The sequence below is a fragment of the Trypanosoma cruzi genome, genomic scaffold, assembly GCF_000209065.1.
Source record: "Trypanosoma cruzi strain CL Brener 1047053516405 genomic scaffold, whole genome shotgun sequence".
Classification (NCBI taxonomy): Eukaryota; Euglenozoa; class Kinetoplastea; order Trypanosomatida; family Trypanosomatidae; genus Trypanosoma; species Trypanosoma cruzi.
Window position 1 is genome coordinate 141326 of NW_001849532.1, and position 20130 is coordinate 161455.

Genomic DNA, 20130 nt, shown 5'->3' on the forward strand with positions numbered 1-20130 from the left:
TTAAAGCCTTTTTTTTTTGCTTTCTTTTTCTTTTTTTAAATGTTTTCGTGTTTTTATATTTCTGTTTTGTTGTTTTAATTTTTTATTCCCATCCCTTCTTTTTTTTTGCTTTTGGGGGGCAATCACTATGGACGTTTTTTTCTTTTCTACTCTTCCCTCTTTCAATTGTTTCTTCTGCACTCTTCCTATGAGGGGTGCCGTGTGTTTCCCGCCCAACTGCTCCGCTCGCACGCCCACCGACACGCTCGTGACGACGGCTCTGTGCGCCTCGCCTGCTGCACGCATGAGGAGGGGCGGCGACGAACGGCACGCTGAGGGAGCCGTGACGTGTGGGCGTGCGACGAGGGCCGGTGGGGCGGAGCACACATTTCTTTCCCTCTTGTTTTGTTTTCTTTGCGGCCAGGGCGGGCAGACACCCGCAGCGAGACACACACACAGCCACACCCTGCCGCCGTGTTTTTAAGGTTTTTTGTTTTTGTTTCTATCCGATGTTTGTATGCTGCCACCATGCGTGATTGGAGAGGTTGGGGCTGTACCGCATGCATCGCTGCCATCCAGCTGTGCCTCTTGCTGCGCCGATGATGTCCTCCCTGTGCTTTTTTTTTTTCTCTGCTTCTCCAGCGCACACGCACACAGACATAACTAGTTGCACGGTGCTCTGAAAGAATTTGTTGGCGACGGCAGGAAGCCTTTTTGCATTCCGCTTGGGGCCGGCTGCCGCGGCTGCACGATGCCCGCCATGCGTGAAGGTGTTGGCTGCTCTCGGGGTTATTTTTATCACTTTTTTTTTTTGCTTTGCTGTTTGCGGGCGTCGCTCGGTGCGTGCGCTGCTTGGTGTGTGCTGGCGCGTGACGGACGGTGCCACAATGGCCTCCTCTGGCAATGACAGTCGATGTGCTTTCGGCACACATCCACACACTCTTCCTTGTCTCTATGTGGGTGTGATTGCATTTTGCCAGTGCTGCGAGCGTGATGGGGACCACGACGGCGTCACCCCTCGAGAATGTCCCACGCTCTGTTGGTTGTGGAGGGGCGAGGCGGTTTGCCTGCAGCCTGACTGACAGAACCGCACAGTCGTTTCATTGCGGTCACTCTGACGGCATCATTCGCTGCGGTGGTGTCCGCAGGAGCCGCAGCCCCGATGTGGATGGCCTCGTAGTTATCGGGCAGCTCATACCTTCAGGCCCTTTGCTTTTCAGGATTGCCCTTGCTGCTCGACTAGCGCAGCACCATCCCGGCATAGTTCTTCTTCAGGAGTGCAGGCAGCAGAGTGCCCCAGCGACGAGGCTCATTGGCTGCAGTGACTTCCACCAGGCCTGCAGTGGGCGTGCCGGTGGCGTGGCCCTCTTGGTGCGCCACGCCTTTCCGTGCGAGCGCCTGTCGCTGCTGGCACCAACTGCGTGGAGACCACCGCCCTCCGCGTGTGCCCACCGGCCTGCCCCAGCATGTACGTGGTGAACCTCTGCAACCTTCCCACGGCAATGGCTCACGCTGTTCACCTTGCGAGCACCATTCGTCGCCTTGGTCCTGCAGCGCCCATTGCGGGTGACCCGAATCTACACCATGAGCTGCGGGACGGTCGTTCACCATCAACAACGGCAGGAGAGGACCTCACCGCCACCCCAAGCGGCATGGAGATTGAGCTTTCCGACGACCCGGCACAGGCAACGCGGATTGGCGGCCGCCACATCTTGTTTCCCGACGTGACTGCGCAACGCGTACTGCGTGTCTCCCACTGGACGTCCACCAGTTTGCATGGACTTGGACCACCACCCTCTGGTATTGTAGACTGTAGGGACGGAGGACGGCATCCCGCGACAGCCAGGCATGCTGCCACGACGAAAACATGCCGTCGTTGTCCTGCGTGAAACCGACTGGACAGCAATCACTTTTCGTCGGCGCTCATGCACGTTGCCGACCGCACGCTGGTTGCGTTGTGTGTGGACCTCCGTGCCTGTGGTGCGGCAATGCCAGCTGCCGTGTCCGTTGTGGCCACATGGGCTACCGAGCACAGGCCGAGTATCAGCGCCGACAGGAGCGGTGCTGCTCTGTTCTGCATCGCCTCACGCCGACAGTCTGACGAGGACACGGCCGACCATCGTCTGGGCGGTGGGAACCCACGCGTCAATTCCCACCCTGTGCGTCTGCTCGGCAACGCGATTGATCGACACCTCAATTTTGTTTTGCACGTCACCGCCGCTGCAGGGCAGACCGTGCCACGCCGCCGTCAGCTGCGGCTGGGCGCAGGAGCTTGTGCGTCCCAGCACACCATGCGATCCTTTCTCGTTGGATGCGTCCACGGTGCGTTGCACCACGGCGGCGAGGCAACCGCACCGTGTCGGCCCCCACTCACCTCCACAGCCTGGAAGTGCGGCACCGCGACAGCTGCACATCATCGCTCGTCCCACGCGTATCAACGAAGGATAGCTCTGTCCACCTGGCCGCCAGTCCAGCACCGCTGCGGAGGATCGTTGGGTTCCGCGCACCCACACGGCACGAACGCCTCACATTTCATTGATATATTGAGTACGTGCGTGGCGCAGTATGCTCGGAAACCACACCTTCGTCAATACCTGGGAAGGCAGCGACGACCATTCTGCTGCCGGGAGATGCCGTCCTCAAGGAACTGCGACGCGTCCGCAGCCACATGGGGATCTCCCCGGACCGCATCCGCGCCCCTCTTGTTGAGCACCGAGTTTTCGCCTGGGACACTGTGAGCTGCAGCGGGGTGGGCGTCTTCCGGCCACGGCACGTCAAGGACGTCCTGTACGGTGTCAGACGATCGGCCCTTGAAGCGGCCTGCACCTCTCTGGGACTGTATGACGCAGGTCGCTGGATGGACGGCACGTTGTCTCTCGCTGAGCATGCATCTGGATCCGCTGCAATGCCACTTGACTCCCCGGACAGCGGAGCTGCCTGTGGAGCCTCACCGCACAGCTGCTGGCAGCCTTGCATGCACCTGCCGAGCGGAGCGTCCTGCCACTGAGCATGGCCTCGGACAGTTTTCAGTTCCCCGCCTGGCAGCAGCATCCCAATCGCCCACACGAGTTACTGTCGCCACAGACTCCCTCTCGGCGATGGAGTCACTCCGCCTTGGCCCGCTGGCGGTGCACGACGACGTCAGCGAGGAGATTTGTACCGTGCCGCTTTTACTGGCGGATCGAGGTCGCACAGCTGGCTTCGCATTTCCCCATGACACTGCGGAATCCCACGCAACGTGACAGCGGACGCTGATGCCGTCATGGCACGATCCATCCCGCAGGACTGCGTCAATGCCTGGCATGTGGACTTCCTTACCGCCGTCAAGAGGTTATAATGGAAGGATGTCCAGGAGGAAAAGGAAGCCGCGTACACCGCATTACAGGCGCCTGTCGGTGTGGCGAGGACTCTATTCCTGGTGTTGACCCGGACATCGGTCCCGAGTGGCGGCACTGCGCACAGGCGCGATGCGACTCCTGCCCACTCTTCGACAGGCCTGCACGCGCCTGCGGATCACAAGGAACCCTCTGTGTCGGTGGTGCCGTCCCTCCCTGACTGCGGTGACCGGCCCGCCTCTGCCTCCGCCGGAACCTCTTCCCGAAATGAGCACCGAAACTCCTTGCCGACCAGCGAGCGGCGGATTGACGTTCTCCCGCCCAACCTGCGGCAGAGTGCACTTGTCCGTCCACAGTATGAGGGCACATGCCCGACGTGCTCAGCCTGGCGTTCCGATAGTTGGAGAGGGCCTCCCATGCGGATGCCACAATGGCGCCACCGTCTTCTTAACAGGTGCCTCGCGCGCAGGTCGCCACCGAAGTTGCCAAGCGCATCAACAAGTCAAATACGGACAACGCAACTCTGCAAGTTGCAACGACAACCATAGCCCTTCAGGCACTACTCTACCGCAAGCCCCCACCGGCCGCTGAGCCGCCCGAAGGTCCACGGGAAACTCCATCGCACGTGTTGTGGGAATGCCCTCGTTGTCGACCACTGAGCATTCGAATCTTCGGAGAAAATTTATGTCGCATGACAGCGTTATTCGAGACGGGAAAGTTGTCCACGTTTCTACGGACAGCCCTCGGGCGATCAACGAATAGTGACAATGTCGTATGACGAAAAAAAAAGGAAAAGAAAAAAAAAAAGAAGAGAAGGCTATTCTGTGTTTATCGATGTTTTTATTGTTTTATTTGCTTCCCACAATTACGGGTTGCAATTATGTTTTTCTAAACCTAATCTTCGCACAACACCCAAATGCCACGGAGGAATATCGCACGGAAGCAGGCAGTGGGCGCAACCAAAGAAGCATAACAACACATCAGCAAACGGATATAGCAATGTGAAAGAAAAAAGCACAGAAACGTCACGTACGGAGCGGGACAGGCACTAGTTGTGTGTGTGCGCGGCGGCGGCAGACATCCTCGCTGTCCTCCTCTCCCGCCTCACTTCTCTCTTCCCCGGTGTGGACGAGCGGCTCGCGGTGACGCACTGAGGGTCCGCTCGCTATTAAAGGGGATGGCGGGCACGGTCTCGTGGAGGCGGTTGGGCTGGGCGGCATCAGCGTCACTATCTAACGATTCCTCCGTTGGCTCGTCGGGGGGCACACCCAGATTTCCCGAGTTACATACATAAGAAGCTCCTCATCACGTGCTGCCGCAGTGCGAGATCATAACGGGGAGTGCGTGGGTGATCGCCCACGCAGCTGACCCCTGGCAGTGCAAAAAGACCGCCCATTTCACTTGCGCACAACACCCGCTCAACCACAATCACATGACTCAGTTTACAGCCACAGACGAGCAACAAATGACACATCAAAGAGACCCAAGCCAAATACAATAACAAAATAGAGGCCTCCAACGCCTTCAAGCGCACGCGCAGCACGCGTCTATCGCCCTATTCATCCACCCCGTCGTGGTCGGTCGCCAACCAAAGTATGATCCTTGTTTTTGAACCTTCGTTTTGCACTTGGCTGATTCTCATTGCTCGCATATACAATTTTTCCTTCTTATTTACATTCCTTTCCCGGCACTCCCGCCAAACCCGTTGTTGTTTCCTTTTGGAACTTTCCCTCCGGCCGCCGCTTCAGTGTGCCGAGATGTGGGCAACGAGGTCCAGCACCTTGTGGGAGTACCCGGTCTCGTTGCCGTACCATGAGGCAAGCTTCACGAAGCGATCGTTGAGGGAAATGCCGGCCTTGACGGCAAAGACGGACGTCAGCGCGACGCCACCCATGTCGGTGGAAACAGCCTCGTCCTCCGTGTGGCCAAGAAAGCTCTTCAGCTTCCCCTCGGAGGCTGCATCGGTGGCGGCGCGGAGCTGCTCGTATGCCGCCGGCCTCTCCAGGCGCGCGGTGGGGTCGACAACCGACACGTTTGGAGTCGGCACACGGAACGCCATGCCGGCCAGCCTGCCGTTCAGCGCGGGAATGCCTTTCCCAGCCGCCTTGGCCGCTCCGGTGACGGACGGGACGATTTTCCGCGCCGCACCGCGACTACCGTGCCATTCTTTGAGCGATGCGCCGTCCGCTGTTTGTTGCGACGCCATGGTGGCGCGCGCTGTGGCCATGAGACCCTCAACGGCGCCGAATTTTTCATGAGGGATCTTCGCGGGCGGCGCATGGCGAAGGAAGCGATTTGCTGCCCCTTGCAAATCGTGTCTTTCACACCCACGAAAAGCGTGGGCGTGTCGTCCCTCGGCTGGCCTGTCATGACGGTTTTTTCGCGCCGGCCTGGGCGTGCCCGCGGGCGGTCCCATCGGCGAGGAAGAGACCCGTCAACTCGATCACGGCCGCCGTGTCGACCTCATCCCGCCCGAGATTGGCGTGGCCGCGCTCACTCGTCACGAGGGTCTTCTCTCCGTCGGCGGTGCGGCCGTGAGAGCCGGCAATCTCCATGTCGCTGCCGCGCCGCCAACGCATAGCGGAGTGCGCCCCGAAGCGCCGGCGACGTTCCCGCAGGAGCGACGCGCCTGATCCGGAGGCCGCGGCAAAAAAAACGCACGTGGAAGTTGGCGTTGCGCGTGTCGCGGTCGGTTGCCGGGCCAGTCGGGCAGGGACGCTGCGGCCAGTCACCCCCGCACTGCCCAGGGTCGCGTGGGCGGACCGGGCGACACACCATTCGGAGTCCTCCAGCGCAAAGCGAAGAGCCCAACGGGAGACCGCCGCCCTGGCAACGCCGGCCGCCGTGGCGTGGTGCCGGGGACTTTTTCCCCGCATTCCCGGGGAGGCCAGGAGTGTTTCCCTCGCGGGGCCGCGCTGTCGCCGGGCAGCTCCGCGTTGTAGGGCGTACTTGCTTCACGATATTGGCTGGCGTGCGGGCCGTCGTGTTTGTTGAAGAATGCTGCGCTATCGGCGCCTGCCTTTGCGAATCCTAACTGATTTCGGGGCGGGGTGGCGGAATAGGAAAAGAGGCGGTGTCGGAGGCTGTGGGGATGGACGACAAAAGGGGACCGACACGCGGAATTACTCAAAAAAAAACAAATAAAATAAATAAAAGCAGAATCAGCCACCTCCGGAAAGCAGATGGCGAATCGTGATGGGCTTTCCGGACGGAAGCGCAACTGCTTTCAGCTTTGCCAATGTCCGTTCTAATTCTTCGAAAGGGTCGCCGCTCACCGCTGAGAGTATACTTTTCAGGTAATTCAGGTCGGTCGTCAATTGCTCAACGGCGGCGGCCTCTTTTTTCGCCGCGTCCGGCGCACCGCTGGGGAAGCAAATTATGATGTTGCCCACCTTGTTTTCAATAAATTCCGCCACGGCAGTTCGCACAATGTCTTCCAGCCAATTCCCGGCCACCTCCTCCAAAAGGTCTTCGATGCCGTTAGGGCGGCCGTCGCCATCGCCGCGCAGCGCTTCCAGGGCCAGCGGTATTTCAACAATGGCCTCACCAAGTGCTCGAACCAACTCACTTGGCGCAATCTGGGCGGGTGTGTAAGAGGCGGGCGGCGACATACCCGAAGCAGCGTCTTCTTCATTTTGTTTCGAACCCCACGAAGGCTGAGAGTCGTACCCGTTAGCCTTCGCGACGACAGGCTCAATGATTGTGCGCTTCGCCGCTCGCTGGCACTCTGCCGTGCAGTCGTCGAGGGCTTCCGTCAGCGGTGCCCAAAGCTGGGTGCGAAGTTGGTCGTTGACAGCATCCGCCAAACTCGGGTATAGTCGCTGCAACTCGGGCGAATTTAGATACTCCGAGGTCGCTTTCGCTGCGTTTTGGAGAAGCTGCCAAACCACGGTGCGAGCGGACGATAAATTTCCAAGCAAAATCCCCTGCGGCGTCTTTGGTGTCGGCCGTAGGCGGGATATCATCTCGAGAAGGGCCTCACGCCATTTTCCAATGCACATTGGGAGTGTCTTCTCTGGGAAAAAGCGCACAATGCGTTTGACGGCATCGATCACTACATCCATTACCGCCTGAAACTGCTCCCGCCGCAGTGTATGCTTTGGAGCGTCCACAATAATATTCGCAACAAGAGATGCCTCACGTTGCGCAAACGCCTCCAGCAGACTGGGCTTACCAAACAGTCCGACCATCTCTGAAAAGGCATATGTTGTAACCTGCCTTGCGAGTTTCTCTCGCAACGGGTCGCCGCCGCCAGCCGCATTATTATGACCGCCGCCCATGGGCCCAACTCCGAGAACGTGAGTACCAATTTCTTCTTCCAACTTCAGCTGCCGTACCGCGTCATAGCAGGCAATCAATTCTTCATTTCGTTCCACACGTTCCAAGATCGGCCCCAACGCGTACGCGATGCTTCCAGTCACCTCGTCCACCATAAACCGCATCAATTTCACAGTAAGTGCTTCTGCATCATGCGGCTTTGCAGCATTCTTTTCCATTGGCAAGGTATCCGCGTTTGCACCACCCTCGAGCTGGACCATGCGCAAAAGGTAATCTAACTGGTCCGAAATCGCATACCCGATGGACGGCATCAACTGACTCTTCAGCAATTCCGCAGCGCGGGCAGGGGAGATGGTGGCCCCAGCAGTGCTTCCAATTAACATTCGCTCCACGCGTTCCTTCTCATTTGCCATGCTCTCCACGGAATACTGCTGAAGAACCGCTTCCGCACGACCAATTGTGTCAAGTACTTTGAGAAGTTGAACCGCGCGGTCGACCTCGCGCCGTCGCAGCACATCCATACATTCCACCTCAACAGCATGCTGAACAATCGGCTCATACCTTTCCACCGCCTCAAGCTGCTTTTCCCCAAATGTCACTTCCAACTTCCGCAGCTCCGCCAAATTGCACCGAACTTCACCGATAGCCCCTGCTACCGCATCCATGTCCACATCTGATGGGGATATGCGCAGCTGTTGCATGAGTTCATCAAGCTGTTTCATGCTACTGTCCACCTGTGAGGCTTTTCGAAGTGTGTCGGAGCATCGAGTCAGCTTCTCTTGTGTTTTTTTGAATGCATTCAGCTGCGAGAAGTAGGGCTTTGCGGCCGCCTCCACTGCTGACTGTGCCACTTCTTGTATGCTCTGCATCTGCGACTGTAGTTGTTGCGCTTCCGTGGCCATTCGTCCAATTTCCAGTCCAGTTCGCGGTAGACGTACGAGCGCCTGGGCGATGGTGTCCTCCACTGAGCCAGACACCTCCTGCAAATGGCTTTGTAATCGATTAAAAAGCTTCGTGACACAAGCCTCCACATCTGCTTCGCTCTCCGCCGTTTTTCCCTCTGCACATAGCAGTCCCTGGAGTGTGGTGTTAATCCAGCGTTTGATGTCTACATGCTCACTGGCAAGCTGATCAAGGCGCAGCTCTGCCACCTCGGCCGCATTGGCGGCCTCCATGGAAGTATGCATGTGGACTGCACTGTTGCAATATATTTTTTTTTTTCCTTCTTTTTCCTCCTTTTTCCTTTTTCCTTTTTTTTTTCTAATTGCTTCTTGTTTTTTTCCCTTTTCTTCTCTGCGCATGTTAAATGACGTTAACAACACCGCCAAAAAATGACGGCGCGAAGAAATTAAATAAAACACAGTAGATTATCCAAGACACACAGAGAGAGAGAGAGAGAGAGAGAACAGTAACATCCGTAGCAGGGCCAACAACCCAATGCCCTCTCCTTCTCTATGTGTGGGTATGTTTGCTCTGGATGATTATTTCATGATTGATCGTCGCACATCCCCTTCTTTTTTTACTTTTTACTTTTTTTTTTCTTCCTCGCTATGCACACACTATTTATTTTCCCGTCCGTGATGCCAAGAAAAAGGGTAAAGGACACGGCTGGAAACTCCGGTCTCAGCATATAAACGACTTCACTCCCCACGTGCGCAGTGCAGCCAAGACGCGGCTCTGGCAAATGTTGAAGATCGGGTTCAATGGAGAGAGTCGCTCCTGGCTTCTGTAGCAACCACCACCAACGCCACTGTTACTGTTGTGGGCTGCAAGCACAATCTCGTAGTCATCACGCTCGTTTGGGATGTAACCACGACGAAGCGCCGTGGCGTACATCAGCGTGTCATTTGTACAGCTGCGAGGCAGGTACTGCAGGTTCTGCGCCGTACTCATCCCAGAGAGGGAGTAACATGTGTGGTAGGCGTCGTTCAGGCACCCTGGCTTGTCCATGAGCCCGCCCATCTCTTTATCCTGGCAGCAAGAAAGCACGTAGAGCAGCAGACGTCGTTGATTGAAGTAGAAATCCCCCACATCTTCGTCTAAAAAGGATTGGGTCACCGTCTGCTGCTTCCATGCGGACTGCGACGGTGCATGGAGGTACGCCTCCACATGTGCTGTTCGCTGTCGGTGAATTTCCTCGGCATGGCGCCATGCGTCATCGTCCATAGGACACATAGACGTGGTGTCGATCAGCTGCGCATGATCGAGCAGTAGAGCTTCACGTGCCGTGAGGCACCGCGGTGTCTCAGTCTGCCCAAGAAGACGCATGTATGATTCACCCACCCGCAAGAGCATGTGGGACGCACCCACCCAGTACGAATAGCATGAGTCCACAAGTTTGTTGGTTCTTCCATTGAAACCGCCCTCGAATTTCAGCTGCCTTGCTGATAACCACCGCCGCAACGCTGCGTATTTGCAAAGATGCGGAGAACGCATCAGTATTAGGGCAGCAAGACCACACTGTGTGTAGGCTCCATGAGCCTCCGATGCGTTTAACCCACACGCAAATCCTCCCTCATGTGTCTGACATGACGCCACAAAAGCTGCTGTTTGTTCTGTAATTACCGTGTCGTCCCGTCCGTCCGTATACGCGGGAACGTCATTGAGCTGAAGCAACACCGTCATGACCGCCACACAGTACGATGCACGAATGTCTGCCTCGCCACCGGTGTGCATGCAGAAGCTGCCATCCTTGCAACGTAGCGAGAGTAGCCAACGCTTTATGGCAGCACGGGGAAGAGCACGGAGGTACGTTGTCCTCGGCAAAATGCAAAGCGAGCACAGTGCAGCGTAGGATGCGGCCAAATGCGGTATTTGCGCAAGCTGTCCACCTGCAAATCCAACAAGACGCTTTCCATCATCGTTATCGTCATCGAAAATGCTTACGGGATTTCGTAATAACACAGACTCCTGCTGTTCATCCATATCCATCGGATTATTCCTCATATCATCATCGTTGCTGGTGCCACTTTTCTTCACCTCCTGTAAACAGCCAAGAATAAAGTTACCGAGCGCATCAGGGGAGACGTGTTCATAGAGTTCCTCCGTGATATCAAGCACATCCGCAGCCTGCAGGGCCCAAAACGCAAGCCACGGCTGGGAACTGTAGAGTCCTTGTGTGGATTCCCCTAGAAATAAGAAACGGCCCTGCACATAGCTGTCGTGCAACTCCCGATGTAGTCGAGGCAAATGATCACCTTTGCAATCATCGGATGCATCCATACACATTTCTTCCACGGTTTCCATGGGCTCTGCGTCGGGATGTGTCCGCCAGAGCTCGTCCACCTTTGGGTGGTATTGTCGCAAGAATTGCAAAAGGCTCAACTCCACCTCACGCTGCGCCAGCGTCGTCAACGTGGCTGGTGGAACAGACCCCACGTAGGCAGCCATGGGATAGGAACAAGTCACCACCCGCCTTTTTTCACACTGTGGGCCCGTATTATGTAAATGCGCCCTGGAATATATATATATCTGTGTGTGTGTGTGTGTGTGTATGTATGGGGACTCTCACCCACTCTTCCCTTTTCGATACGTCACTACAAGAAGGAAAGACGAAGAACGACAGGAATCACACCAAAAGACGACAGTTATTTTATTTTTTTTTATTTTTTATTTTTTTTTTTGTGTACGTGTCTCTGCAGGTAAGTGGTGTGAGAATGTGTCGTGAATGGAGCCCCCCTTTCCCAGAGGAAAGCTGAGGCCGCATGGTTTTCGTAACGGCGCCGAAAAAAGGACAACAACGTGAAACAAATTAGCAAAAATAGACACTCTTTCAAACGTACATACATAGGTAAACAAACAAAAACTATGTGTGGCGGCATCACAGACGCCGTCGACCGAGTATGCGGTGACGTCGCCTTATTGAAATCAAAACCAAAAGTAGCGGCAAAACCAATATCATCAGTGGAAAACACAGTAATAACCCATATTCTTCACCCTCCATGCTTCTCACGACATCCACCCCCGTGGTCAAATCCGCCAGACACTTCTCAAGAGTGGCACCGTCATCTGATTCCCAGGAGACAAACCCAAAAAGTACTTTCCCTGTTCGGCTCAGCACGCGATGCGTGAGGTTCCTACCTTTCTTGCAGTGCACCATAACACCATACTGAACGGAATGAAAAACGCTCTCGTTTAACAACCAGATCTTGTGCCTGCGTGGGTAATGCAACCCAAGTCCAGCACCCCCACCACTATTAGCGTAGTACTGAAATCCCTGCTTGGAAACCTGCAGGTAGTGATTGTCTGCATGAACGTATATGGAGGCACATGACTTCCTCATTAGGGGAATAAGCCAATCCTGCAGCCAAGCAAAATTTTCATGCGGTCCGTTTGAGAGAATAGGATAGTGTCCAACGACCACTTTGTACGGCACGGAAGCGTATGTGTGCAGGAGCCAATGCCCTACCAGCCACTTCTGTTTTCCATTGTCCCAACAAGTATGCAGACGCTCATGGCAATTATGTAGGAGAACCGTGTCAATCACAATCACCACCATATCTTTACTTACCTTAATCGCGTAATACGCATGCGGCATGTACCAACGGCCCGTCACCGCCGTAACATTTGAGCTAATGCGGGACCAACGACGAATATACGAGTTCGGATCCCTCGTGGCATATGTGTAACTGACTTGAGCCGACCAATTGCCCTGGTGGTCATGATTCCCTAGTGCTAACAACCACGGCACACGTTGCACCTCACGGCTGCCACCATAAAAGCGCTCAAAGGTGGTAAAGAAACGCTTATCATACACGTCCCGCACGCCATTTGGATAGAAGTTATCCCCAGCGGCCAGCACAAACCGTATGCGCTCGTCCCGCCTCTCTGGAAGCCTCTCGCCGTCCTCAATGAGCTTCGCAATGAGCGCCGCAACGTCCTTCTGTCCCTGTTTCTGTGGAGGCTTACCGCCCCAGCAGCCATGTGAGATAAAGCAGAAATTGTCGTCTTCATTACTCCCCTTAGAACTCAACTCATCGGCGGCCGATTCCTCCACTTGCGCCTTACCAAAGTTGTTGTACGGCGCAAACGCGACCTCGGCAACAGGGACACCCGATACTGCGGCATCGACAGCGAGGGCCACAACACTGACAGCGATGGCGGCGGCGAGAAGAGTGAGGCGAGGCCGAGTGACGCATCTGCCCACCATCAACGACGTTGGCATCTCGCAGTGAACTTCTCCACCACCACCACCTCCTCCTTTCTTCTCTTTTCCCCCTTCTTCCATGCAGACACACAAACACACACACACACAGAAAAAAAAAAAGTGACATTTAAACAGCAACGTGCGTAAACGCCCAGCGGACATCGAGAGACAGAGAAAGAGGGGAGGAGGAGAGAGCAAAGACAAAGCACAAAGTGGTCCCACCTCCCTTTTTTTTTTTTTTTTGAAACCCAAACAACAAGAAGCAACGACACACACACACACACACACACACACGCACACTCAATAATAATAATAATAAAAGGAGGAAGAACCGGCCGTAAAAAAAAAAAAAATATGCCCGAATTTATTTGGTTCTGCCTCGCTTTTTCTGTAAATAAAAGTCCCATATATATATATATATATATATATGTTTATTTATTAGGCCTGTTGTTTGCATCCTCTTGACAACCTCGTCCCAGCCATTTCCAACTAAAAAACAAGGCAGACGCACACACACAGACGTAGAGAAATAAATACATCGTTTTATACTATTCTTAGTCAGAAATGTCTTGGAAAATAGGTATTTTTGCAGTAATAGGATAATTTAAACACGGAGGACAAACAAAACAACAACAACAACAACAACAACAACAACATAAATTTCCAAATTGCATGCATATGGGTAGAACAGAGTTTCAGAATATTAATAATGCCGGTAAACTACATATATATATATATATATATAATCAGCACCAGCTTCAACATTCCCTCTGATTTCTGGGGAATAGAGAATTAATTACGGCGGCTCAGTTCAAATTGATTTAGATAGAACATGGTCCGCATTGCCTTTACTAGTTCACTGCAGAAGAGATCAATACCCACAAAGATGGCGATGCTCATGTTCATATCATGGTTGATTGTAAACTCTTCCGGACGAAGCATAAAACTCGCATTGCGTGGTGCCGTGAGCTCCTCCCGTTCATCCCCTTCTTCCTCTTCTCCATATGGACAAATGCTAGCGCTGCCACGCGGCACACTCGAATTCTCTCTTCGCCAAGGCATCAATGATAAGAGGCTGTTGTTGTCAATTACCATCGACAGTTTCAAATTGTTCAAATGGAGTTCATTCGCCTTCCCTCGTATGGCAGACAACATTTTGCCATGTGCCATGGAGAACATCTTCTTGATCTCCGCGTTCAATCGCAGCAGGGTGGAGAAGTGATCTACCGTTTTGGCACACGACCATGTCTTTGGCCGCTGCACCGCATCAACAAAGTCTTGCATGGCGTAAACACTGTATAGGTTAATGTTCTTTAAAAGCTGTCTGCTGCTTGTAAGCATTTCAACCAATTCATCCGCCACAGGGCCTAAGCGTGCACGATGGAGAATCGTCAGACCCAAAAGCATGATGTCCAGCGATGAGAGCAAGCGGCGCAGCACCGGGTGAAACTCATCTTGCTCATGGACAGGGTAAGGTTTACCACGGATGGTGGGCTCCAGAGAGGCTGTTTTGATTTTGGGCGGCAACTGCCGTACGGCACGCCAGAGACCAGTGCTGCATGCTTTCATTGCGTGGATCTCTTGCATCACATCGGGCTCCCGGTCGTCGACGGGCGCCTGCAGGAGACGGATCAGGCTGGAGAGGTATTTAGAGATGCCATCCATCACCCACACCTCCGAATTGTGTAACACTCGAATGGTGTCGACGGGAAAAACAAAGACAACAATGGCATAATACGTCATGACGGTAAGTGAACTCGAGACCACGCGGGAAAACATCATCAGCGGCGTGGCTACCATGTGCATCATGGAAGGGATAAGAAGTGCACAATAGAAGGAACAGTTAAAATAGGCCGGGAAAGAAGAAGTAAAACGTGCTACTGCAATAAGCACAATTGCAATGGGGTACGCTTCGAGATCAGACTTATGATGTCTCCGTATCACATAGGCCAAAGCCGCAGCAAAGGCAAGACCCGCCACACGCTGTAATCCCGCCACCAGTGAATCACCCGTGGCTTGAAGTCCAACACCCATGAGGATCGTCATCCCAAAGTAGTATACACTATCAAAATCAATGCAGAGCGTGTAAACACAGGCCAAGGTGTAGCCACACGCAAGTTTGAACGCATCCTTTGCAAGCCGCACATCATTCGGTGTGGCCAACGTAAGACGCTTCGGTAGCTCTGCCCAAAAATCCCTCCAGTGCTCAAGAAAAAAGAAATCCAAAATGCGACGCGATGTAGACGTGTACCGCGAGCAATCAAAGTTGCGCATAATTTCAGCGTACCGAAGCAGCTCCTCGCCAATGAGTACCATCATGAGGTGGGAAAACACAATTTGCATGTACCACACCGGGTCGACATTACCAAAGCGGCCTTTCATCATGTCGTAGTGGATCTTGTCAATGGTGGACTGCAGGGATGAGGTGGCTGACTGAAGGTCATCAAACGGCACGGTGGCCACCACCTCACGGGGATTCAAAACACAACCCAACTGCTTCAATGTAACTTTCAGGGCCTGCAAATATGGCTCGAGTGCTTCTTCCAGGCGCCCACGAATAACCCCCACACCGGGGCTGACGGCGGATTGGTCGTTATCGAGTGGTGATCGCGACCGCTGCGCAGCGTGGAGTGCACGCACTACACCCACCAAGGCATGCAGCATGGGCATAATGCCACCAATCACCTTAATACGTTCGCTTCTTAGCTGCAAGCGTAGCGGCGACTCCCATGGCTCGTAATGGACAAAACTAAGTTCAAAGGGCACGGTTGTAAATATTTTCTGGAGTGGTTCCGATGACGTCTTTGAGAGCGCCACCGCCGCGTCAATAGGGTTCTCAGACCAACATGCCTTGACGGAATTATGCACCACCTCCCCTATGTAGACCCACGCCCCTGCCATCGCCTCATCCACGCGCTTGCACATCGTAAATGGCGGTATAAACGACTGAAAACAAGCAAATCCTAAAGCAAGAAACACGTCACGCCCCACAAGAAGAGGCAGAAGAGCCCCTTTTCCTACCATCAGCTGGGACCGTTCAACCTCCATAACAATCAGCGTCATTAAGATCGCCAATTTTCTACCCCGTACGTCCCCAACTAGACCTATGCCAAATGCTCCAAAAAACACAGCACACCACCATGCAGTTTGGTGTGCAAGCAAATTAAATAAATGCATCAACGAGCCCCACAGCATCATCCACAGCAACACTGGGATCATCGTGCATACCATACATATTTGCTCTCCCACAGTATCTTTGCTATATGCAACGCCAAACAAAGCCAAAAGAGTGTGCATCGGAAAAATATCTGGGTATCTATCTCCAATATACATCAACGGAAGAGCCGAGAAGAGTGAGGTACGAAAAGCCACATACGCAGGGTGGCGAAACTTTTGCGAGAGAAGGGTGCACCAATAAGATTCAAAGCTCACCGAGTCATCATGTATATTTCCCCATATATTGAGTTTGGGTGGCATTATTTCCTCCGCGTCTTTTTCCATCAGTTGCTTCATGAGGTTCTCCGCCCACAAGCGGTTCTCTGATATGTGAATCCACTCTATGGATTCCATGGCGTATCTCCCTCCCCTTCCTTTTTTTCTATTTCTTTGTCGTCGTCCCTACACAATTACAACTCCTTCTTCTGTGCCCTGACACCTCCCCTCTTGGGTGGTGGATTCCAAATGCTACACGCCTCGCCTTTTCCTTTGTTTTTTTTACTTGTGAGATGTGGGGAATTTCCCCTCCCTATTCCGGCCAACAACAAAACAAAACAAAACAAAACAAAAGAAAAGAAAACAACGCACAATAAGCAATATTATATACACGAAACAACAACAACAAAAAAAAAAAAAAAGCAACATTTTTGAAGAAATATCCCCAAACAGTGCGTGACTGCCTTCCACCATCCTCACGGCAGGAGAAAAAACGTTATATCGGACAGGCTAGACACGCATAATTGTTTATGACATGCACATATATATATATGTATATATATATTCTGAGAGAAATGCCAAATCATCATGGAACATACGCATACATACAAATAATGAGCAAAAGAAGAGTTGTAACTGGAAAGAGTTATGGAGTTTGTTTTCTGTGTATGAGCTTAAAAAAAAAAAAAAAAAAAAAAAATTGTTTATTTATTATTTGTTTTTTTTTTTTTTTTTTTGTTTTGGCATTATTGCCTTCACGATAATTCCCTTTACTTCTACCGTCATTTTTTTATGCCATCACATTTTTGTTAAACCTTGCCGTTATTTCCCACCACGCACGTTGCTCCAACAGCGTGACTTGCTTCCGCTCCACTAATTCCACACTCATGCAAATATGAAGGGCAATTTCATTGTCATTACTATTTCGTGTCCACCCTGTCTTGTGCAGTGGCGGAGGTGACTGGGAGACGTCTGCCGCCAGATGCCCCATGGCACAATTCAAGAGAGAGACTAGATTCCCAACGGTGTGCTCCTCTGAAACACTCAACGCCGTTCTGCTCTCCATGCCACAAGGACTGACGTCATGGGACGACGTCATGCAAATTTCTTGCGCTTTTGCAGGCGAAGTCGCAGGTGGGGTGCACACCGCTTGTGATCTCGCACTTCGACTGCGCGCCGTTTCCACTGCCCATGTTCGATGCACACCAATCGGCGTTTGACTCTTGCTGGGCCGGCGTTCACTGGCGACAATTTCCCGCTCGGCAACAAGCCACGCAGAGGCTGAACGAGGGACGATGGGCGTGGCGGATGCGCATCCATTCAGATCGGCAGCCAACTCATAGATAAGACTTTCCTTGGCGGCAATAAGACGGCGGCTATTGGCATGGTTCAGTACCATTTGCCATCGCGATAATAGAAGCCTCCACGAGAGATGAGCCTCTCCTTCAATATAATCTCGCTGCGACTTCTCAGCATCACACAATAAGGCATGCGCGTAGGATGCCCAGCCCACATTTTCTACGCTGGGCCCGTTGACAGACAACGGCCTTCCCTTCACGTCACAAGAGAGTCTCGTCAACTCTTTCTTTCCATTTTCACAGGAATACATCGCGGCACCCTGCAGCTGCGCTCGGCATGCCTCTTCATATTCTTTCGCCTCTCTTTTCACAGTACTGATGGCGGATGCCAGAAAACCCTCCTGGGCATCTAGTTGCTGCTGCATCCACCGCATAGCCTCCCAGAGATGTTTTTCCCAAAGCACTGAAGGCTCCACGATACGTGCCCGTGTTTCTGCATCCACCCCCGCGGCCACTTCCTCACGTGCGGTAACGAGAAGTGTGACGCGTCCAAGTCGTTCCTCCATAAGGATGGTGTGCCGCCGAACCGCTTCCTCGGCGTCACATCGGAGCGACCACAAACGCCTCTTATCAAAGTGGGCCTGTAATGCTATTTGTCTGGCTTTCCACCTATCAAAACCCAAGTTACATACAATGTTGTCTTCCGGAGATTTATGTACAACGGGGATAAATGGGGATTTCCCTACCGCCGGTTTTATTGCTATTGCAGTTGCTGATGGTAATGATAATGCGTTCATTTCCTCACATACACCGTGTGGGGCCAAATACGACGGTGACGAAAGTCTTGTATCGCCTGGACACGCACGGCTGCGACTTCGACTCCAAATGCCGCCATCCGGGGTTTCTTGGTATTTCTGGGGAGGCTCGTGTAGATGCAACTCCTGCGACTCCTGCCGATTGGAGGAAACGGCATCAGAAGCCAAAGAAAACGCGTTCGACACCATTTTCTCACCTTCCTCATTTGAGGAGACATATCCACGTTGGGTGTGATTCCCCATCGCTGCTGGGGGGAACAACTGCGACGTCACCACCGTCTTTCCCTCACACCACGCAATGGCCACATCCACCTCGTTCAGCCGCCGCAGGGCGTGCGCCATGGGAGCGTCATCGCGACCGTTTCTGCTACTGCGGTGGTAGTCGTCGTGTCTCGTGCCTGCATCCACCTGCGGAGCCGCCATGGCCGCGTCCACGGCAAAGCGTCGCTGCTCCTCTAGCCGCATCAATGTCCCGCTGCTCGCCAGAGCCTCGTAGGCGACGATGATTCCATCCACAAGAAATGCCTGATCCTGAGCAAGCGAGTAGGCGACGCCGTCTTCAAGCGTCATCAGACGCCGTACGCGGGATAAACGTTGCGCCAAAGTCAAAGATGCGGCGGTCGTGCCCTCTCCCGTCGTCAACATCATCAATGAAAAAAGAGTATTAATAATAATAATAATAATAATTAATGAAACAACACAGGACCGACGGGGCCCACCTGCCCCACACACAAAACAACAAAAACAACAACAACAACAACAGATATGTAATAATAATTAAAATAAAAAAAAAAAAGAGGGGGTAAAACAGAAAAAGGAAAAAAAAAAGAAAAAAATACACCAAAAAGAAAAACAAAAGAAGAAAGAGAATAATCTTCTGTGCCGCTGGCCAAATCCTGAAATTTTTTATAGAAACCAAAAAAGAAGATAGGAAGGGAAAAAAGGAAGGTAAAAGTAGAGGCAGTTAAATGCCCAAACGCTTTCTTCTGATTATATATGTATATTCTTTTGACCGTTCAAGTCACCTTTTATACTCAGGTAGGATATGAAGTATATTTATTTAATTCATTACGAGGTGGCAGACTTTTTGGGGTCCTCCAGGCACACAAGACCCCGCCGCAAAAGGTGGAAATCAAAAAAAAGGGGAGTTGAGTGGGTGGGAAGGTACAAAATAAAAATAAATAAATAAATAAATTATCCAGCCGCTATCGGTTCCCCGCTGCTCTCCTCAATAAAGTCGTGTTCTTCCCAAGAATTCATAAGATAGGAAAAGTATCATACAGAAACGCATTAGTGTTATCCGTATATATGTATATATTCATTAATTAAGGCAGTCAGCTCTCCTCGCGATCATTCTCTTCACACGCTCCTAATAAAGCCGTAAAAATATATATATTTTTGTCTATTCGTCTGGCTATTTCTCTGTCTGTGATAAACACGAGGCAGGCCTCCTCCCCTCCCCGTAAAAGAGAACAGAACTAAAAAGTAAGAAGAAAAAAAAAAAAAAAAAAAAAGGAAGAAGATGACATTATAATTAGAGTTTCAAAGAGAAAAAGAGTGTGAGAGAAAAACAATTGATGGCAGACAAAAAAAAACAAAAAACAACAGGCAATGGGGCATCAATCGCCTCCATGTCATGCAAACTCTCATTTCTCCTCCCCCCCCCGCCTCCCGCGACAAAAAATTGCCACACATCCAATGGTTCCTCCGCACACACACACACAGACACAGAGAGAGAGAGAGAGAGAGTCAAACAAAAATAAATACACGGGTTTTTTATTGCACGCACAAACAGACAAACACACTTACAGAAAAAAACACATAAATGTGCGAAAATGACAAAAAAC

At 52.4% G+C, this 20130-nt stretch overlaps 5 protein-coding genes, 2 non-coding genes and 1 pseudogene across 7 annotated transcripts, besides 27 other annotated features; all 8 read right to left on the reverse strand.

Moving 5' to 3' along the window:
* Positions 1-113: part of a sequence feature (T-rich) that runs on past the window's edge.
* Positions 1-271: part of a sequence feature (haploid, Esmeraldo-like haplotype) that runs on past the window's edge.
* Positions 272-6251: a sequence feature (areas not merged during assembly with more than two copies in the genome that could not be assigned to a particular haplotype).
* Positions 4095-4129: a sequence feature (A-rich).
* Tc00.1047053507747.185 lies at positions 4428-4494 on the reverse strand. The gene has a single exon (XR_008255493.1). It is a non-coding gene; the product is annotated as an H/ACA snoRNA, TC10C1H1 (small nucleolar RNA).
* Positions 4532-4622, reverse strand: Tc00.1047053507747.190. Its single transcript, XR_008255494.1, has one exon. It is a non-coding gene; the product is annotated as a C/D small nucleolar RNA (snoRNA), TB10C1C1 (small nucleolar RNA).
* Positions 5039-6121, reverse strand: Tc00.1047053507747.195 (annotated as a pseudogene).
* Positions 6252-6297: a sequence feature (haploid, non-Esmeraldo-like haplotype).
* Positions 6298-11805: a sequence feature (heterozygous, Esmeraldo-like haplotype).
* Positions 6476-8893, reverse strand: Tc00.1047053507747.210 (hypothetical protein, conserved; the record flags this gene model as incomplete). Its single annotated transcript, XM_813290.1, has 1 exon — positions 6476-8893. The coding sequence occupies one exon, from the start codon at positions 8891-8893 to the stop codon at positions 6476-6478; it is 2418 nt and encodes an 805-aa protein (XP_818383.1).
* Positions 8803-8852: a sequence feature (T-rich).
* Positions 8975-8997: a microsatellite.
* Tc00.1047053507747.220 (protein farnesyltransferase, putative) lies at positions 9216-10982 on the reverse strand (the record flags this gene model as incomplete). The annotated part of the gene is made up of 1 exon (XM_813291.1): positions 9216-10982. The coding sequence occupies one exon, from the start codon at positions 10980-10982 to the stop codon at positions 9216-9218; it is 1767 nt and encodes a 588-aa protein (XP_818384.1).
* Positions 11065-11092: a microsatellite.
* Positions 11183-11215: a microsatellite.
* Positions 11413-12900, reverse strand: Tc00.1047053507747.230 (acid phosphatase type 5, putative; the record flags this gene model as incomplete). Its single annotated transcript, XM_813292.1, has 1 exon — positions 11413-12900. One exon carries the CDS (start codon positions 12898-12900, stop codon positions 11413-11415), a length of 1488 nt encoding a protein of 495 aa, XP_818385.1.
* Positions 11806-11957: a sequence feature (areas merged during assembly that could not be assigned to a particular haplotype. This can correspond to areas where the two haplotypes were merged or to regions with more than two copies in the genome that were merged during assembly.).
* Positions 11958-20130: a sequence feature (heterozygous, Esmeraldo-like haplotype).
* Positions 13007-13038: a microsatellite.
* Positions 13144-13177: a microsatellite.
* Positions 13359-13394: a microsatellite.
* Positions 13460-13483: a microsatellite.
* On the reverse strand, positions 13531-16308 carry Tc00.1047053507747.240 (hypothetical protein, conserved; the record flags this gene model as incomplete). Its single annotated transcript, XM_813293.1, has 1 exon — positions 13531-16308. One exon carries the CDS (start codon positions 16306-16308, stop codon positions 13531-13533), a length of 2778 nt encoding a protein of 925 aa, XP_818386.1.
* Positions 16498-16537: a microsatellite.
* Positions 16712-16735: a microsatellite.
* Positions 16847-16870: a microsatellite.
* Positions 16885-16912: a microsatellite.
* Positions 16961-18931, reverse strand: Tc00.1047053507747.260 (hypothetical protein, conserved; the record flags this gene model as incomplete). The annotated part of the gene is made up of 1 exon (XM_813294.1): positions 16961-18931. One exon carries the CDS (start codon positions 18929-18931, stop codon positions 16961-16963), a length of 1971 nt encoding a protein of 656 aa, XP_818387.1.
* Positions 18949-18970: a microsatellite.
* Positions 19018-19045: a microsatellite.
* Positions 19063-19153: a sequence feature (A-rich).
* Positions 19152-19654: a mobile genetic element.
* Positions 19459-19478: a microsatellite.
* Positions 19764-19797: a microsatellite.
* Positions 20013-20032: a microsatellite.